The sequence below is a fragment of the Periophthalmus magnuspinnatus genome, chromosome 11, assembly GCF_009829125.3.
Source record: "Periophthalmus magnuspinnatus isolate fPerMag1 chromosome 11, fPerMag1.2.pri, whole genome shotgun sequence".
Taxonomy (NCBI): Eukaryota; Metazoa; Chordata; class Actinopteri; order Gobiiformes; family Gobiidae; genus Periophthalmus; species Periophthalmus magnuspinnatus.
Window position 1 is genome coordinate 6,720,574 of NC_047136.2, and position 20,885 is coordinate 6,741,458.

General features: G+C 40.1%; 2 protein-coding genes across 2 annotated transcripts; both read right to left on the reverse strand.

Moving 5' to 3' along the window:
- Positions 1-446: 446 nt before the first annotated feature.
- On the reverse strand, positions 447-6,395 carry mrpl3 (mitochondrial ribosomal protein L3). Its single transcript, XM_033975534.2, has 10 exons — positions 6,214-6,395; positions 5,675-5,853; positions 5,512-5,603; positions 4,407-4,505; positions 2,721-2,820; positions 2,582-2,642; positions 2,077-2,188; positions 1,888-1,965; positions 1,717-1,794; positions 447-670 (listed from the first exon to the last, which is right to left on the reverse strand). The coding sequence occupies exons 1-10, from the start codon at positions 6,279-6,281 to the stop codon at positions 521-523; spliced, it is 1,017 nt and encodes a 338-aa protein (XP_033831425.1). The 5' UTR covers positions 6,282-6,395; the 3' UTR covers positions 447-520.
- Positions 6,396-8,016: 1,621 nt separating this feature from the next.
- On the reverse strand, positions 8,017-19,163 carry cpne4b (copine IVb). The gene is made up of 16 exons (XM_055225222.1): positions 19,087-19,163; positions 18,835-19,006; positions 17,149-17,328; positions 15,509-15,580; positions 15,284-15,358; positions 14,675-14,758; positions 14,507-14,596; positions 12,608-12,706; positions 12,447-12,533; positions 11,738-11,797; positions 11,498-11,631; positions 11,277-11,331; positions 11,036-11,087; positions 10,470-10,603; positions 9,891-10,127; positions 8,017-8,151 (listed from the first exon to the last, which is right to left on the reverse strand). Exons 2-16 carry the CDS (start codon positions 19,003-19,005, stop codon positions 8,020-8,022), a joined length of 1,662 nt encoding a protein of 553 aa, XP_055081197.1. The 5' UTR covers position 19,006; positions 19,087-19,163; the 3' UTR covers positions 8,017-8,019.
- Positions 19,164-20,885: the final 1,722 nt, after the last annotated feature.

The following is a 20,885-nucleotide window of genomic DNA, read 5'->3' on the forward strand; positions in this document are numbered from 1 at the left end:
CTGCAACTTTAATGTCCTTATTCATCCTCTTATGCACAAATGTCAACCTTTTGTCTGCCTCCATCCTTCCTTTCCCCTTTAGTTGCCCCCCTAACCTTCACAAGCTCTTTTTTGCTTTCATGCCCTGTACCCCCTGGTCCTTCATGACCGCACCCCAACCTTCACAGCTTTTTTACACAGCGCACTACAACTCCCTGCAACCAACTCCAAGCCTGTGTCCTGCATAGATATTGCACATTTTTACAACACATCAGGCACTCCCTTGTTTTGATTCAATGTCTTTCTGCCTTTCTCTTTGTGCTTGGGGATCCTCTAGTGACATCATCACTCCTTCAGTTACCATGGTTTCGGCAAAAGTGGGGGCTATAATAACTGGATAACCACTTGGATGAGAGAAGCGGCACCGTTTCATCACACACAGAGAAGAGTCAAAACGTGACAAAGACTTACTTTACTACTTTAATTACATGAGACAGAGACACTTGGAGCTATAAAACAGATGGCCAGTGTGTGTGTGTGGCTATGTGAGCGCTAACGATGGCTCTGTGTGAACGAACAAGCTTTCATCATACAGGTCTTCGGCGAGATCCTCTTCCTCCTCTGTGAAGTATGTGGGGAATGGTGGGTTCAGAATACTGGCACTGCGGAGTGGTAAAGTCGTGTCCCGTATCTGAAACACAAATGTTCAAAATTAAATTACTATTTTAATGGCACTCATCTGCAAAATGCTTATAACCCTTCCACTGCTTTACTAATGTAGCATGACTGTATGTGATAGAATGCAAGACTGCTGAAACCAAGTTGTGGAAGCAAATAAAAACCCATTAGAGCCTGCACTAGTCATATTTTCACATATACCATATAAATATACAACTCAACTTTAAAATGATGATTTATGAAGCAATTCTGAGCGGAAGGGCGCAAATGTGATTTTCTTGCACGTAACTACACATAACACAGTTAACTGAAGCACACCATAGAAAAACGTAGGAGCAGAAGAAGAAAGATTTTGAGCCTTAAAAAAAGGAAAATAGTTTTACCAAACCTATTATTTCAAATACACTTAAATAATATGGGCTACACATAAAAAATGCATTACATACAAACATAAAAAATATATATTTTTATACAAATGCATGGATAATGGGTACTGGTCATACATAGCACATATGTTGAAGCAGTGTTTATTTATTGATGACTTCTGGAGCTGGACTCTCTTATGGGAACAATGGTACGTCCTCATGTAATAAATCATTCAATTTGAGCGTTAAGAGTTTCGAGGTTACGCTAAGGTTAGTCATTTGTGGCTAGGGGTGACTCAACAAAATTTAATACAATATCAAGGTTGAAGTCCCGCACACTGACAAAACTAAAATGACATGTTTAGAAAAGCCGAGTGGGTGAAAGGCAATACACATTTGTATTCATTATCAGTTGTCCAGAAAACAAATCATAGTTGGAGTAACTTTGTTGGCACGTGCATAAAGGTCCAGGCCCACATGGGAAGTATGGAGATGGATGCTGGGATATTACTGAGATCATTACTGTCCACACACGCTGCTGATCCAGCACAGTGCAGATAAAGATGGATCACACTGCCTTAGGTGGGATGGCACTAAAGGGGTGCAAGGTCACCTGTCTCCACTGTAACACTAAGCACATGGATTGGCCTTCGACATTTAACTTCAATTGGAGTTTGCATAATTATTGTTTTACCTTCACTAAGCAATTTCTGTGTCCAGGGACGGAGCCGTTTACATAAAGCACATTATACTTGGTATTGACCCTCCATATCTGTAGGGAGAGTTAAAAGAAGACACATGTGGGAATATTGAATAGTAATTACAATCAAGGACACCACAAGTTCAAAAGCACAGGCGCACGTACCTTCAGCCCGTGGGCTGTTCTAATGATGTTGCCCATCTTCCCAGGCATCTTTTTCCCTTTCCAAACTCTGGCTGGATCCTGGACACAGATGACGAACACACAAATTTGTGGATTAGTGGAAGCCAACTGTTCATATCAGGCTGGGATAAGCTCTTTACAAGAACATGAACAAATATGTGTGTGTCTCACCCCTCCTGGTCCTGATGCTCCCGGCCTTCGGTGAGTCTTGGTTTGTCCGTGGGTCGCAGGCTGGCCTTTGAACCCCCATCTTTTCATCACACCTTGAAAACCTTTGCCAATCCTAGACACAAAATACTTCATAATTGGTTCTGCATCGCTTGTTTGTGGGCATAATTTAAGTAAGCTGTAATATTATATTATATTATGGAAATAAAATTTATGATTGCAGGATAGGTCAACAATACCAACTTCGGACATAATGGGTTGCCATAACCAATAATTACCTCAATGGATTATTGTGATTGATTATTGAAATATGGTTTTAAGTGAACTAAATAAGAACTGAGTTGAACAAAAGAAAAATCACCTTTATGGTGGTCTAGGCGAAACTGTCTAGTTTTTCATTAAGTTACAGAGGTCTGCACGAACACAGTGAAGTCCCATTATAATGTCAAAGAACACTAAGAAAATCTGACAGCCCAGAAGGCAAGCTGGCACAAGGCCACTTACTTACGTTTTTGCTGTAACATCCACATATTGGCCTGGACGAAAGTGTGCTGCATACAGAGGGGTGCCTGTGTACATAAAGGGCATTGTAAGTCACTGTTTGACATTGGACAGCCATGCTTGATGCTGTCAGGTTGTGTAAATACCTGGCTTGATGATGGCATTATCAGAGACTTTAAAGGTGCTGACTTTTTGTTTTGGCGGCACTCCTGCATTCCTAAACATCTCCATTTCCGACTCCGACCTCTGTCAGTCAAAAGCAATAAAGGCAAGTTATGGATGGGAATTTAAAAACACACAAGCAAGCATCTGGCACCACTAGGACTAAACCATTTTAAAATTTGCCAAAGGTCTGTTAGGAGCACACACGCTAGAACAGTGCGCACGCACACTTGGCAGCTAACGTCTGACATTTGCCTTCACTCAGCTCCTTCTCATCTCAGCCCCCTCCAACTCTTCTCTCTCCCCCTTCTGCTGACTGTAACGCTGCCTGCCAAAGAGCCTCACTCTGACAAACTCCCACTGAAGTGCGCTTTGAGAGGCATTCAGGGTGAAATCTCAACACAGGCATTAAATATCTGTCCAGTACTAATGAATAAATCAAACCTTAATCTATAACAATTGATGGTTGGAGATGAATAGCAAAAGTGTATTGTCTTCTGCTGATAGAGTGACTAAACAAGCTGATGCATTCCCTGTCTCCACCAATAGACAGTGTAGTCAGGAATAGGGAGCTCGAGTTGATTACGGCCATCACAGTTACTTTCAGATGAAGTGGGGTTGTCACCGCTAGAGAAACACAGCAGCAATAAAGATCTCATTGATGCATTTGTTTAGACAGCAGAGAGAAAATAAAAGTCACTGGAGGTTTGTGGGCAAGCATCATTTCCTGATGAGTAGAAGTAATGTAAATCTAATCATGCACAGGCGGATGGGCACATCTATGATTTGTAGCTACGATTACAAAATTATAATATAAATGAAATTAGTCATGTAAAATGGAAAAGTTGTTTTGTATGACGACTTTAAAAAGTTTTGTGTGATTGCTGTTAGTATTTGTTTACTTGCTCTAATCTGGGGCAGGTTGTAAATCGTACTTTACAAGACTAACGACTTGATCAGGACGACTAAACCACATCATATTATTTTCCAGACCCCAGATATTTATAGAGCTCAAAGAAAGGGGGTGCAAACAATTTAAGTAATTGTATGAAAGCTGTCTGAGTGGGTATTGGTTGTAAGGCATAGTTTACAAGACTAACCTACTACTTTATAAGGACCACTACACTACATCATAATAATGTTCAACTCAAATTAAACAAAAAATCCAAACATTCACAAACAATTGAAAGATTTTACAAAATGCTGTCTTTTTTCTTTTTTCACATAACTGTTTGCTATTGGTGGTTTTCAGACTCCAGATACTTGTAGAGTTTAAAGAAAGGGAGTGCAAACGATTTAACATTTAGTAATTGAGGGCATGCATCCAGAGATCTAGAAACAAACAGAGCAACAGTTAGCTGTTTGCAAGTATTTCTGCTACTGTGGATTTCTTCATTTCTTTTTAAACTTAGACCTGAGGCAAAACATTTATTCATCAATTAGTATTCTGGTGATTCAGTGCAGTTTTTGCATAACACCAGGGCACTCAGAGGCGATAAGTTGGCACTGCAGAGGCCGAGATATTTTGGCTTGTGTCCTCATCAAGATTCAGAAGGTACACAACACGACCTCAGGTTAATTACTCACTTACTTATAATTTCCTTTTGAACTTTATAACAAATCTTTCTGAAAAGTATATTTAGGACATCAAAATAAAAAAAGACTCTTACATGGAAGGGTGATACATTTTTTCCACCAACCAACAAGGCAGCTGTGCGTCCGTCATATTCGTCTTTGGTGAGGTACTTTAATACATGACAGTCTTGGACCTGAAGGGAAAAGTGGAATTGATTAACGAGGAGTTGATATGACTTTCTAAACACATTTAGTCTGGCCTTGAATCTTATCACAAGATGACACCCATTGACAAACTGCCTGGGTTTTTAGCACATCTTACCCTAACATTTATTATTCTATCCACCACATTATGTCACCATCAATAAGAGGAGAGCGAATACTTGGTGAACACTGTCTGGTTACAAATTATTCATGGGGAGATTAGACAGAGATTAAATCACAACTACTGAGGTATCTTCTGTTTGCACCTTGCCTTGGGGCTGAGCAATAAGCGAATTACCTGTGAAGGGAGACTTTAAGGTGGCTCAGTGGTTAGAGTATTGGTCCCCCAACCCGAAGGTCAGAGGATCGAGCTCTATTGTTGTGTCCTTAGGCAAGACACTTCACCCACATTGCCTACTATGAAAGTGGTGTGTGTGTGCGAATGATTGGTGGTGGTCCGAGGTGCAGATTGGTGCAGATTGGCAGTCTCGCTTCCGTCAGTCTGTCTCAGGGCAGCTGTGGCTACAATAACAGCTTACCATCACCAAGTGTGGAAATGATTGAATAATGACTATAGTGTAGCTTTGAGAGGCTGTAAAGCGCATTACAAGTGTAAGCCATTATTAAGTGTTTAATATTTATTATTCTCAGCACATGCACCATAGAACGATCTAATTTTGCAAACTGCATATTTTATCTGCAATATTGATGGTAGATACACACTGGCATTTCTAGGGAACACCTGAAGCTGGAGTGGCACAAATAGAACACAAGAAAGACGTTGAGCCTTGTCTTGACTAAAAAAGAAATAAACAAAAACACTGAGTTTGATATGTGGTCATTTAGCTTGCTTTCCACTATAAATGTGGTTTTATATACCGTTAATTTTACTTTAAGACTTGATTTGCAATTAAAATAGCCTTTTTCTACTTCAGCATTTAATACGTTTATCCCCTAGCTAAACTTAAGCAATACAAAATAAAATACACTAGTTACCTGTAACATTGTGGCCACATGTCTTTCTCCTGTTTTTGTCCAAACAGGAATCATGCCCAACTTCACAGCAATAAGACCAACTCTTCTGCTTCCTGAGCCAGACACAGATAAAAAAGTCAAGCCACTGCATGTAATAGTGAAGTGAATTTAGGACGACCTCTACCTTCTGTCCACTCATGTCGAGGCCAAGGTTCATCTTTGAGAGGATTGAGCCTTTCAGCGGTCAGTTTTCTATAATCTTCTCCAACAATCTTTCTCATATATTCTTGATTATCCTCTGTGAGGTGCTCTTCAAACCATGTTGTAGTTTTTACTGTCCGTCTACAAGCTATAAACAAGGAACTGAAAAGCAAGGATAGATTTTAGTATTTGAAAATGACTGAATATAGGCTACTAACACTTGAACAGTTACTAATATATACTATGCTATAATTTTGTATGGGCGAATAAAAGACATGTTGACATGAAATAAACAACACATAGGACAACTCATGTTTTTTCCTGTCTGTAGTTACACGACACATGTTTGTATGCTGGCTGTGTTGTAAAGCTTAGTACGGACTACATGTTTAATTGTTTAATATCAAGTCTACGTGCAAGCAAAATTATTATAATCAAATACAACTTGTCAAATACAAAAACGAGCCTCATCGCGCTTAGCTATTAAGGGGAATCAGGGCTAGCTGTGTGTAGCATTAGCACCTTTCAGTTCTGGGAGAAAGAAGTCGAGCTCCTCTCTGAAGAAGAAAGCGACAGGTCCATCCAGCCATTGTGGTCAGAAATCTTCACACAAATTAAACAAAATATAAACAACCTCTGATACCCATGCCTTCGTTTACAAATGTCACATTGGCTATTTCCGGTACGTATTAAAATAATGTCCGCACTGTTTCAGAGCTTGCCTCCTAAGGTTCCGCACAAAGAAATACCATATAAGACCTGGACTTGTTTCACAAACTGTATTAGTAAATTTTAACCCTGGCGATTAGACATTTTAGAGGTGGGTAATATCATTTCTACAGTCAAGCCTTCTTGGGTAACTTTTTCAATAAAATGTACTTTTTAAAAAAATCATTTGGCATGCTTTCTCAGGGGTAGTGCTGTTGCTTTGCCTGGAATGTTCCACGGTATGGCATTAAACTATAGCATATCTATCTCCGGACATGGGGACAAGCAGGAGGCCTGTGGGGAGGCCTGTGGAGAGGCCACGTCGGCCACATCAAGAATGCAATTTTGCTTTTCAGCAGTAACACAAATGCAAGAAAGATAGCATCTTTTCAATGGCCAAACATCCTTAAAACGTGATCAGCTAAAAGTCTGAAAACTATAACTAAAAAGACAAAAGCTTAATGTTGGCATTGCAATTATTCAATTTGCCAAAAAACACTTTTTAAATACAATTATTATGATGATGTAACCAAGTGCACAACCACAAACCACACCAAGGAAATGTTTTCTTAGCGTTTTTTTTGTTTTTTGTTTTTAAATAAGAAAGCCGTCCATGCGAGTCAGAGATTGCCTGGATTTGTCCTCAGTGGGGATCTGCATGTACAAATTGTATCCATTGGGGCTCAGAGAGAAATAAATCTAGTTGTAAGGCTGCCACCTGCCTCCTCCATTTTCTTTATCCATGTGCTCATCTCCATAAAGCAATATGCAAACAAATATTTGCAGTAGCTTTATGTGTCAAATGAAATTTGAAGCAATTTACATATTTTTCAATAAATATACATCAAAATACATACAACACCAGATGTGAAAATCAAGTAGCCTTTATTATAATAAACATGCATAATACATAAAACAGTTTTCAGCTCACTTTTGAGTGTCTACCACACACGCATATCTAACCTCTCAAAACTCTTTACAATATAAGAAGATTAAGAAATTATTACAATTATCATGTTGCTCAGATTATAATTCATCTGAACTGGATCTGTAGAAAAGAACCCAAACATCCAAGACAATCTTGAATGTCGAATGACAGCATTACTTTATTTTATAACTAGCAAGCTGCAACAGGAGATTGGATATTAGCCAAACTAAATTATGCATGCAGTTATGCAGTACACTATTAGGAACACTACTATTCCCATAAATAACATTTGCAATGCTAATTCCAAGCAGTCTGGATGCAGTTATTTGGGTTTGCCTACTTACACAACTTTAGCTCTATGTACTTGCTAGTTATCTAAATAAGGTAGCAGCGTCATTTCTTTGGGTGGGCTAATAGTCTGAGTGCATGCTGGTCCAGGATACTGCCCCTGGTTCTATAAACATTTCTCAGATAAACAGTAATTAGTATTTAATATTTCCCATGTGATGCCATTGAGGCCAAGCATGCAATAGTCATCAATGGAATAATTCAAACTGTTTCACCAGAACAAACTAATCTCTGAGCTAGACTACTGTATGTAGTATGTTTGTGCTTTGTATATTCCTTATACAGTACATCAATGTACAGTATATATATGATATTATATTTGTGTGTGTGAAAGCAGTCCATTGTCATGGGCTGAAGGTTCTTGTAGTCTCATAGTCTGAGACACACTTGGGTTTGATGCCCTTAGCATTGTAGTAATCCACCACCTGGTTTGGGACTTCTGCCAGAACACTTTTAGCCAGAGCAGCCGGGGAGGCCTAGACAGAGAAAGACATGGTGAGAAAGACTGGGGTCACACAGAGCTTCATAACACATCTGTTGAGCCTCATCCTCTGATGCGATGGGACCAGAGTGATGTAATTGGACACACTTATTTGATAAATCCTAAGAACATCCCTTCTTTCACCCTTTTGTCCTCTAGAAGCATGGCTGGTTCCTATAGGTGCTTATCAAATGACAAAATGTGATTGGAACATCATTCTGATTACGGAGAGTTGCACTACTACTATGCATTTGTCATGCATCACATCAACTTTGATGAGATTTAATGAACTAACAAGTTAACTCCTTTAAGCAACATTTAAAGTGCCTGAAATTGGAGACTCTTTGCTTTACAAAGTAACATCTTGCTTGCTTGAACCTTTGATATATAAAGTTGGTAGTAAATGCAAGTTACCTATCCAACATATGTCCTACACTGGCAATAATATTCTATAACATTATGTACAACCCCAACTACATAAATGTAGGCTACAAATGAATATTAAAATAGCCACAGCCTGTTGTACTCTTCTACTTATTCTCAGAAACAATGCATCGTGTGCCCCCTCAGCCCCCCTCTCCTCTCTCCTAGTCTTCTTTCCTTTCCTTCTTCAGTTCAATCTACCTGTTATCCCCCTCTCTGCCTGTCACACAGTAGCGTCGTCCTGCTAATCCCTTCTGAAAAGAAACGACAGAGCAGAAAATCACCTCTCCACCTCTGTCACACACTCCCCCTCTCCCTTTTGTCTTTAGCTCAGCTCTCTTGTTGACCACTCCAAGCCACACACAGGCTCTATTCTGTCTTCCTGAACTCATCCTTTTTGTTCACTACACCCTGCTTGTACTTTAGATGACATTTAGTTAGGAAATTCACACTTGCGTCCTGTTTAGCCCCGCTGTAATTGGTTGATTTCTCAACTTGTCACAAACCAAACGCACCATAACAAATTCAGCCAAACAGGCTGTCAAATACAGACTGAATTAAAGCCATGCGACACACATAATGACACACGCAGGCATCTGCCTGATAGTTGATCTCTTTTGATGAGCACATCCAACATATTACACCCACATACTCGCTCCTTAAAGACAAAATATGTCTCAGACACCTACATACGCCCACACACCAGCTCAAATCCACAGCGGAAGCACTTCTAAAGCTGGTAGCCTGTCCGTATTTTGGGCTAGTTTGTCTGTGCCAGTAACTTCACACAAATTTGAAAGTGAATATAGCTCTCCAAATTCCTTCATGGTGTTACATATTTCATGAGGCAAAAGAAAATATCTTTTGTCTAATATAATAAGAGAAAGCAACGTTAATGTTATGTCAGTACATACTACAGTCATGGCTATGTGAAACACTACAGCAAATACAACATTTTAGTGTTTAGCCTCATTTAGTCATCAATGTGTAATAGTTGTGAGAGCCGTAAACGATTTAGTAAAAAACAAAACAAAACTTGTGACCTACTTTAGGTACATTTTACAGAATATATCTCTCATACTCCAGTTCATGGAGTAAAAGTGATAAATCTAGTGTTTTGCTTATAGTTGGTACACTTGTTGTGCATGTCGACAGTGAAAAATAGCTACATACAAAAATCCTCTACAGCGCTGACACATTTTGCTAAATTGCCAGTATTTTTAGCTTGTCCTATTTCTCAACATTATTTCCTTGTGAAATTAGCTCCACACAAAATCTCCCATAGAACCCAGTCATATTGCTAACACCCACATGTTTGAAGTCTTTAAAGGGGACAAACTGGACGATGTCTCTCAGGACCGGCTCTCCTTTGGGTGAGCGCAGGATGCCGTCGTCTCCGTCCAGGATTTGCATGTCGGTGAAGTCCGCGTTGCCCACACCCACAATGATGACGGACATGGGCAGGTGGGAGGCATGCACAATGGCTTCCCGTGTATCCGCCATATCTGTGATCACTCCGTCTGTCAGGATCAATAGGATAAAGTATTCCTGGAGGGAGAGGAGGGAAAAGGAAACTTGTTGGATTTTTGATGGGGTTCGATTTTTTTGAGCGACTATGAGAAGCTAATTTGAATAAAACTCATTCTAATCCACTGGAGAACTGGGGGGAAGCGGAAGGTATTAAAAGAGACAGACAAATTTGGTGACTGAAATTTAATTAATATCTATTGGCGAACAATCTTTTCTGTCGCATCCAATAGCTTCCATTGTATAACATTTTATTTTGGTGGCATTGTATTCATTGAGCGTAGCAATTATATTCTGTGTCAGTTGAAAGCCTTCAATAATGATGCCATGTGATTTTTCCTGTATTCCCTATGTCTGCTTTACCATAGCCTCCTTGGTGTGCATCTCCTCAGAGGCAGAAGAGGCCACTTTCTGTATGATTGGGGCAATATTGGTGGGTCCATACAGTTGGATCTTAGGAAGGCAATTCTGATAGGCCTCCACGACGCCCTGGATTCCTATGAGAAGACACAGTAAGCTTTATTTGTGAGTCATTTGTTTATGTACTGTACAACCGAAATGCTGACCTCGCACTGTCAAGGCTCCTGTACGTGCAAAACTACATGCAAAAATAAATAGCATCTGCTGCATGTGATGTTACTCCAAGGTGACTGGGCAGTTACAAAAAAAACACACTATGCAGCTATGTTGGGAAAAGAGCATAGAAGCCCATTTCACACATAGAGATTAGTGTTATGTTTCAGTGTATCTCAGAGCCGCCCCAAATGCCTCCTGCAGCTTAGTGACGATCACAGAGCAGCGTGTTTGTATGTGTGGATTGGAAGCCAGACAGCAACAAACTGTGAGTGGGGGAAGATGTATAGAAGGAGAAAAATGGCACAGGCGGCTGTCTACAATAGTGAAAATGAATGAATGTGCGTGGACCTTACCAGCACATTCGGGATTGTCCTCGTCAAAGTTCACAGCAAAGTCATGCGAAACCTACAATACATCAAGAACACATTCAGTCCAATTTACAGGTAGACAGATGCATTTGCCTTTCATCTGGATCAAAAGCAAGCTGTGGCTTCATTCAAAATAAAACTTAAAATATTGAATTACACTCCAGCTCAAGCTCTTGCGGTTACTTCACAAACAAGTGGACAGCCTGTCATACTGCCAATGTCCTACCTTGAAGTCAGGTGGAATCAGCGCTCCAAAACCAAATGCTGGGAACATTTTATCACTGGAAAGACACAAAAGGAGGGCTAAACCAAAGTTGCAATATTTATGACTTTATTAGATAAACTGAGTGATTTATCACGACTTTCCATCAAAGGGACACTCTTCTGAGGATATCTAGGTTGGAAATGTGTGAATGTGGATTATGATTGATGGGAGCACTTTCAAACCTGTCATAGTCTTGGCAGATCTCCCCTACAGCCACCAACGCTTTGAGGTATTCGTTGGGCTGGTATGGGTGGATGTAGTGGAGGGAGCAGCTGTTTCTGGGATCCCCATTGGACGCTGTAAAGTCTATGGCCACCTGGGATGGAGAGCACATAGCCGCACACACACATGTAGTCACGCAGCATGGGTGAGCATAGAAAAAAACATGTACATGTGCTGGGATTGCATTGGAGGGAACATACCGTGAACTGAATTTGACAGCCTCCCATGATATAATCCAGGAAAGAGTACATTTTGATGATCTGTTGGGAGAAGCATGGAAATCAGAAATGTGTCATAGTTAAACAATGTGCAGTCATGTATAACAGTGAAAATTATGAGATCCATTATATGCTTTAATTAGTCACTCATAATCCCAAAGGCAAAACATAACATTGTCTTTGTTCTTTGGAGCTTTGCTGTCAAAATAATATCCAAATAGCACATGGATTATTTAGAATCAAATCTTAAATTTAACATGGGGCAATAAAGGTGCATACATAGGGCTCACAAATCAGTGAACAATTAATGCAGGTGAAATCAAAATGCACTCCAATACATTCATGCATTATTCACAGTGTGTCATTTAACTGTTATTCCACCTTTGATGAGTAAGAAATGTTTCATGTGTGTAGAAGATCCCATAGGACGCACATAGTGAAGGTGAACTGCTGCTTAACATGAGCGGAGAAAAGAGGAGCTGAGCTGCATAGCCCTACTCCCTGACAGACTAATACTACCTAAATATGCAGATGTAAAGACGATTTATTCTGAAGTCTATGAGATAAACACATCATTAATATCTATCCATCTATCTATCTATCTATCTATCTATCTAAGCATGATTTTAAATTCATAGTAGCTTCTTCTTGTGGAGTGTTCTTGAAAGAAAAGATGATCTGGTTTTTTTACCTTACAGTGATTGAGGATGACCATGCCAGAGTTTCTGTAATTCTTCTTCTTCACCTGGTACTTTGGATTGATGCACTCCCATTGGATCTATTAGATTAGATGTTTTTAAAAATGTAAATATGCATTTGAGTCATTCCTGTGTCCAGCACTGGTCTACTTGCCTGTTTGCCCTCCTGTTCTGCCCTCATTTCTTTGAAAGTGGTCTGAAATTCACCTATAAAATCATGTTTCCCATTTGAATCCCAGTCCCACACGGTGCACTGGAACAAGAGTTATACATGTGCATATTCCAACCATTATTAGAGTTAGAGCAGCTACAACACTGTCACCTCGACACACATACATGAACTTGAAGGCATGCAGGGAAATGCCATGCTGAATGATTGATAAAGAGGTGTTAGTGGGGGGGCAATAGAGCGGTGAAATATTAATCTGAGGATGCTGAGTGAAACGCAGCTTAAGCGACAGCTTTGTGTGTGAAGGAGGAGGCGGTCCCAGTTTATGTACAATAGTTTGGTATCTCCTCTGAGAGCAACAAACAAGATAAATTGTCTCAATCATTGATAAAATTCACTGGTCAAAAGGCCAAGGCTGATGGGAGCATAAAAACTATAAATTTCAAAAAGTGACACAAGGCACAAATATTGAAAGCGGCTCCACAGAGCCTCTACAATCAATACTAGTCAATAATGTCATCTTGAGAAACACATGAATAAATAGAAAAATGCTCTGGAACTGAGGTTTTAATGGCAGTCAATGAGTCATTACACTGTAGAGCTCTGTGACCTTCTCTTATGAGGTCATGGCAGGGACCAATGATCTGAACTGGGCCTTGATTAAAAATCTCAATAGACTGTAATCCTGCTACTTCCTCTTCAGGCTCCAAGAGGCTTCACCTGAAGTGTACACATTCTCATCACTTGGGCTTTGTTTCTGGACAGTAATTTCAGCTGCCGAGTGAAGGGCAGTCCCCCTCTCACAGCCCTGCACACTCCAAGTAGCAGGGTGAGTGAGTCTAATGAAGAAGCTTTCATTCATTGAATACTAAGAGCTGGAGTAGATGGACAGATGGACACGTGGCCGAAGAGAAAAGTAGTGAAGGGTTGATACTGATAAGGGCGATACAAAGGAGAGACAGCCAGACACAGCAGAAAGGGGTAATGCATTTATGCATTGGCCAGCTAAGAGCCTGGTGAAGAGGAAGCTCTGGTCTGAATAGAAATCTCAGCTCTGCCATTTCACACTATAGCTCTGATCCTTCAAACAGGTAGCCCTGGAAACCATAGCCACTGGCATGAGTGTGTGTGTGTGTGTGAGCCCTTTCTCCTGCTGTCAGGAGCCATGCCGAGTTAAGACGCCTCTGAATATTTAATGAACAAGCTCATGTTTATTCATGAAAAGAATAACTGTCGAGATCTGACGTGCGGTCACAGCTTTAACGCGTTACACACAAATCTTTTCTGCAGAGTAAAGGTGGGCCTTTAGGACAACCACTGAGCCCTTTCACGTGTGCTTGGCTCTTTAAATATCACACTGTCTTCCGATAGAGCAGCGCCTGACCTCAGATCAACTGTGAGTAGGCAAAGCTTACCATTTAAGCTCATGTTATATGCATACACAAAGTGCACATGCAATGCACTCGCTGACTCAGTGGTTCTTAAACTTTTTCACCCCAAGTTGGTATGTAAGAAGATATTTGGCTTTCCGAGTACCACCATATCTAAACTAGGTCTTCAAGAGGACTATGCCAGGTCTCAACTAGAGCTAAATCAAATTAAACTAGAAATAACCCAAATAGGTGACCAACACGGACCGCAAAAGGACCATAACATAGTTTGAGAGTAAGTGCTGTTATGTCATTTCTCTACGTTATATTCTGGATCAAACCCAAACACACGTCAGTAGTAGTGTACTGCTTTCACCCTCTTTTGAAGACGTACATCTCTGAGAAAAAACGAAATTATGACGCAGGATTTCCACAGAGAGAAGTTAACAAACTGTTCTTAGACAAAATTTTAAAATGACTGTGTAATCAGTAATAAGATGCTATTTTCACTCACCTTTAGTGCTCTTTCTTGGTCTCCACTGCACAATGTGTTCAAGGAAACTTTGAAGGATTTCCAGACTGGACTCAAGTTGTTCATCACCGTCTGTGCACATATACAACACACATAAGTAAAGTACATACAAAGCAGTGTCTAATAGTTAGTGAATTTACTCTGGATTACCTCAGTTCTGTGTACAAGTGACTCTGTGCCGTCATTGTTTATTCTAAAAATCTCCAGGAAGGGGTCTGACTTGCTGAAGAAGTCCTTTGGAGGAGGAGAAACATGCAAGTAACCCAGTGCCTCAGAACTTTCTTTGATGGCGATAAATCATTCATGCACTAACAAAATTATTACGTCCCTCCTCTATTCTTCTATTTCCACCTCTCCACATGCTCCACTCCACTTTTGCTGTCTTTCTCTCTACCATCTTTCCCCCCGACGGCACATTGTGTTGAGATTAGTCATCCGTAGCTGCGTGTGTGCATGTGTGTGTGCATGGAGGAAGAAAATTAATAAAGTTATCTGTGTGGGGGTGGGCCGGGGGGGGGTCGAGGGGTCTGTGATAGGACTTAGAAATGGGAGACAGGGAGTGCCCACCTATCTCTATAAGCAACCTTGTACTGGAGAATAGTGTGCAAGTTACTTCATCACTAAATCCCAAAGCCCTCCACCCCCGCTCTTTGACGGACACTCATGGGACGCACATAAAACGCCTATCTCTAAATATTAATTTGTCTTTTGTGTCTAAACCAGGAACTACAGCTCCCGCTCATTCATAAGCGCACAGACCTTGTCATCTAGCTTGCGAGCGCTGAAGGAGAGCTCAACATAATCATCGTTACCAGACAACTCTTCGGCTGTCACCTTCACAGAGGGAAAGGTGGAGGTGGGGCACAGTGTGGCAGAAGTCAAAAGGAAGGAAGAAGAAAATGAGATGGAAATTAGGAACAGAGCAAATTGAACAGGCAACACCGTCAAATAATTATGAAGTGCCAGGGGGCGTCAGAATGTTACCGTTATGGAAGACTTTCCGGTTGTGTTGCCTTGTTTGAGTAGGGCTTTGGTCAGTTTCCGTTGCGAGACAATCTAAAACAAAAAAAAAACAAGAAAAGACAAGAAAATAACTGGTATAACAGCTCTTTTCCTCGCCCAACACCTGACATAAAACAGAAAAAAACTAAACCATGCAATCACCTTTCTCAGCACCTGTCAAATTTTATTCTTATTTCCTTTCATCACAAGTACATCCTGTCAGCCTCTAAAACATCGAGCCCTTTTTCAGTCATCTTCCTGGAGAGGGGAATGGTTTGGAGCATGCAGTAATTGTTTTTTGGTCTTTAGTTCTGTTGTATTGACAAACTGAAAACTCAATCTTAGAAATGTCAGCAAATGAACAAAGAATCTGAGATACTGTGAGTCACTTGTTTTGGTTGTTTGACTTTACACCTATCTTTTGTCTCAGTCTTAAAATAAATGAAATGGGAGCACTGAAGAAACTGTGATTTGTGAGTAATAACGCAGATGTAGGATAAAAAGATAATTTTATTTTTATGTAAAGATAGCACTGGGTCAAATATGTTTGTTTTTCTGTGTAAAAATGATCCACTGAAATGATTAGTTGTGAATTGAAATGTGATTTTTATGACTATATGCTAATTAACAAGTCACACTTGCATTTTAATGTGGTGCTCATTAAGGTTATTTGTCTGAGTTATCTCAACACTGAATATAAAGCAGCTACGGAACTCAAAGCAGATGATATTTGATCAAATAAGCATTCCATGTGAAGTTGTCCTTTGCTGTCAAAATGTCAAACCACCCCTCTGGATGAACCCTCTGCCTATATTTCTACAACTGATTAAATATACTTACTTTTCAAAGCCCTTTTGATGGTCTGGGTAGATTTTGTACTGCTCTCAACACCTAGAACCCAAGACATTTTTATATCCTATATAGATTATTCTAAAGGTATGTACTATGTAACATTTCTGGTGTAGCGTCCTCTACCGGCTTACATCAATTGAGATGCAATTGATTTGCATGGAAGTTCAAAAGTATGGCATTAAACTGAGCTATTATGCATTTATTCAATTAACATGCATTCTTATGGCTAGTGGGCATGCCTTCACTGATCTGATGTGTATATTGGCCTGGTGGTCACCTGTTTGTAAGTTTAATGCTATAGTGTGGGACACTCCAGGACCACACCAATAACATATCCATGGAGATAAACAGCTGTTGTATCCTGTGCCAGAAAAGCAACATAATGCACCTGTAATCCAATTGTTTACATTAAACCCATTATAGGAACTACAAGAACATAATGAACATAAAATGGATCCAGCACTTTGGTTAATGCTTTTGCTATGATCAGATTTCTATTTTCTATGGTGAGAAGGAGAACTCAGTCATGTCTAACCCCCAGCAGAGACAACTAAATATGATGGACATGAAACGTAAACATTTCACTTCTCTATTCTCTAAATTATATATAGCATATAAATAGGAAGTACAGATGTACTTGCATGCACCACTTACACACGGTTACCTTGAACGGATTGAGTAACACCAAATGGAGAAGCTATTTCCAGCAGGCTCCATCACATACATTTTCCCATCAGGCCAAGTGCTGACTGTTTCCGGAGAGCACTAACCTGTCCCAGTGTGCACTCCATGGATCCCAGGAAGTCAGCATCACGAAGGCCATTGTTTCCAGAACTGATGTCGTGAAGTTCAAACCGAAGGCGCTGGACTTCCTCAAAGTAATAATCCACAAGAAAGATTTTGGAAAAGACAGGACCACTGCTGCTGCGGATCACCTCTGTTCGGTCCACCTACAAAACAAAAATACATTTCACAAACAATTTCACAGCCAAAGTGGTTGTTATTTTCACAGTTTGACTTTCAATCAATTGTTCAATTCTTCAAAAGTGGAATAATAAAGTATAAACATCTCACTCACTGCCAGTGTGCATTGATTGCAGATCTCAATAGCATCGGCGCAATTACCCTAAATGGCATTACCACATTGTTTACACTTCTCAATCTGAGTATCGAGAATATAGATTTTCCTTGATGGCAAAAATCGCATAAGCTGTTTGACTACACAAAAAGAAACTATAATTGCAACATTGATTCAGATTTTGCTAACTGCTTCACAGAAAATCCAGGCTACAAAAATGTCTTTGTCAGCGGCGCCATCAAAACAAATCCAACACAAACAACAGTCCGAGTTCATTGTTGATAAGCCGTTCACTCTAAGACACCAGCAAGTGCCACATAACTCCACAAGCCAGTCACATCAATAACACACATCTCTCCTCATTAAACACACAAAGAAGCACACACAAACACACAACAATTATCCCATTAAAAGTATCACAATCTGATGAACATTGATAGCATTTATCCCTCTCCACATTCGTACAAAGGCTTATCATCAACATGCCCACAGAGCCTAGATCAGCACAGTTCAGGAGTTTAGAGTTGTTCAAAGAGTGAATAATCCTGCAGTTTTCTGAGTACTCTGCAGAGGTTACAGTAACAAACCATGCAGAGTAATTGTTCCACATAGTAAATTTCTCACTTAAATATACTTTGGATTGTTGGATTGGAGAGCAAAAGGACAGGCTTCAATATGCATTTGAAAAATCTAATTTCAAAAATCAGTCTGCTTTTCCAATTAAAACAATGAGCATCCATTATGTAAACAGAGAAAAGGGGCGCAGGTGAGAAATGACACAATCACACCTCTGCATGACAACAGGTCGTTGATTACAGTCGCTCACTGTTGCGTTAGACGTGAATGAAGTTATGTTCTTGAATCATTTTGGGCGCTCTCAGCAGGGAAATGTGTAAGAGCTTGTCTTTGAGAATATCATTTGAAACTGGGTTGTAAAAGTCAATGCAGCAACCTTTCCAGTGTGACAAGTATATTATTGGGTCATGGACAGACTCAGAGGGAAATCAAATACAATCTACAAGCTGTCATTTATATAGACCAGCACTTAAAAATATGTAATAATTGATGCAAAACTAAACAATGACGGCTGAACCGAACAGCCTGCTTGCAATACAGTGCTATTTAAAATAAACTGTAAAATGCCAGAAATGAGAAACCATTAGTGTCCAGTGGGTAGATTTGACTTGAAATATAATATTGTAGTAGAACATGGTTTATTTCAGTTGTTAAAATAAATTCACTCAATTTCATGAGGGTCAGCGGGATATTTCCACACAATTAACACTCCCACTCACGTGTAATTGGATCTTCCTTTCTGCTTGTGTGACCTGTGAAGAGCACACTGTGCCCTTATGTAAAACCATTAGCATTATCGTACCTCAAACCACTGGCCGTGTGACTGCATCTTTAGCACTACACAGGGGTCTGGTTTGGAGAGGGCATCGCGGTCCGAGATTCCCCGGCATGCCACTCTGAGCTCGACTTTGGTCAGACACGGCGAGCTGATGAAGCCCAGCGTGGCCTCTGCCGACTCGTAGATGTTACTCATGCTGAACACACAATCACCACTGAAAGAACGAAAGACATGAAACACAGGGTTATATATAGGTTGTGCTGCTGGATCATGTACCTTGCAATGCCCAGGTAAGAGCAGAGAGCACTGCAGTGACTTGCACAGACTTGGGCAGATGCAGTGGCCCTGACTAAGCAGACAACACTCCAAGGTCAGGTCTCTGGAGCCAGGGAATATTGGAGAAGGTCCTCACATACGCACAAATACATAGCAACAAAACACTATACTCTATTATGTGCACAAATATGGATTTTAGGATTAACGATCAAATTCGTAATCTGTGCACGCATGCATGTTTGTACACAAGAAACAAACAGGCGTATCCACAGAGGCCAAGTGTACTGTGCTGAGTAATGAACAAATCGCAGTCTTTCTGCTCAGGTTTCCACAGAACAGATTGTTTTACAGAATGGTCACAAAAAGAAAGAGACTGTTCAAAAGAAACCCTATCTACTTATGTAACTTTCCCTGATTATATTTATAGTCCCTGTAACTCATCACATTACACTCATATTACTTCTGGACAAAAAGCGAGCAAAATATGTAAATGTCACCGTCATCTGCCCACAAAGGTCCATTATAATTATTTTGCCTAATTAATTGCCTCAGAGAATGTTGCACGCTTTTTTTTGTTTGTTGCCAGAACGTTGTTGTTGTTGTTATTACCATGCAAGGCTTAGCCTGTGACTGCTGAGCGAACCCTGAAAACTATAAAATGTCATAAATCATAGAGATGTGTATGCAGATCCTACCATTAGTAAAACAATAACAGATTGCAATATTTATCAGTATCATTTCTTTAACAACTGCTATTTCGCTCAGAGACACTGTCAAGCCAAACAAGTGTAATATGAAAATACATTCTTTAATCTTTATCCTTTCTTTCATTTTCTATAACACAGTATCATAACAATTGGTTGGGAATCCTCAAGTTCAGTAAATTCAAACTAATGGATAACCACAGGTCTGATGTGCTGGATGGTACAAACTGAATATTAATGCAGCGGTCTAGTAGTATCATCCTTAGGGAACAGAGCTCTTAGAACTGGGTCTGACTCTGACCTGAATGTCTCTCTCTCTCCTCTTTCTTCCATAATTCATGCCCAACGTGTGTGTGTGTTGCTTCACGGTGATTATTTTTAGAGAAGTACCCTGAATGATTGTAGAGCTGACTGGTGAACACAGAGCAGGTGTGCAACATACAATGAGCCTGTTTGGAGGTGTAGAGATTCTGTTGCCCTGTTCCTGTGTATGACTGCGTGTGTGTGCAAGCAGCCGCAGATGCCTGTCTGTTCCGGTTGACAGCAGATGACAGTGGTAGTGACGGGGGCTATGGAAGATTTCTACGGCCTGAGCAACTGTATGAGAGCTGTTGCAGAATCCATCTTGGAACTTAAGATCAGATCAGACGGCACGTGGGTCGCACTTTGTTAACGATGACATTTCAGATTACACCTTGTCACAGGGTGTTGCCATGCCTTATTTCTAGACTAACTTAGATCAAACAGGCCACGTCTTCATTAAAAATAATTATGGTTAGCAAAAATAGTTATATGTTATAATGATCTGAGCTGCAAATTTAAATGCCCCCAGGCCTTGTGTTGCAGTATTTTACCAAGGTTTGCAGTCTCAAAGGAACTGTTGTGCTGACATACCTATTACCAATTATGCTGTCGTGTGAAAATAAAAATATATTTTTGTGATTTTTGCAACTTCCATGGCAATCACTTGTAACAGTTGATGGCCCTTTTTAACATTGCATACATATTGTATGTAAAATCTGTGCTACTGTCAAACACAAATTGAGTTCATATCAATTTGGATATGATGGATATGCACGTTTTCCTTAAACATTT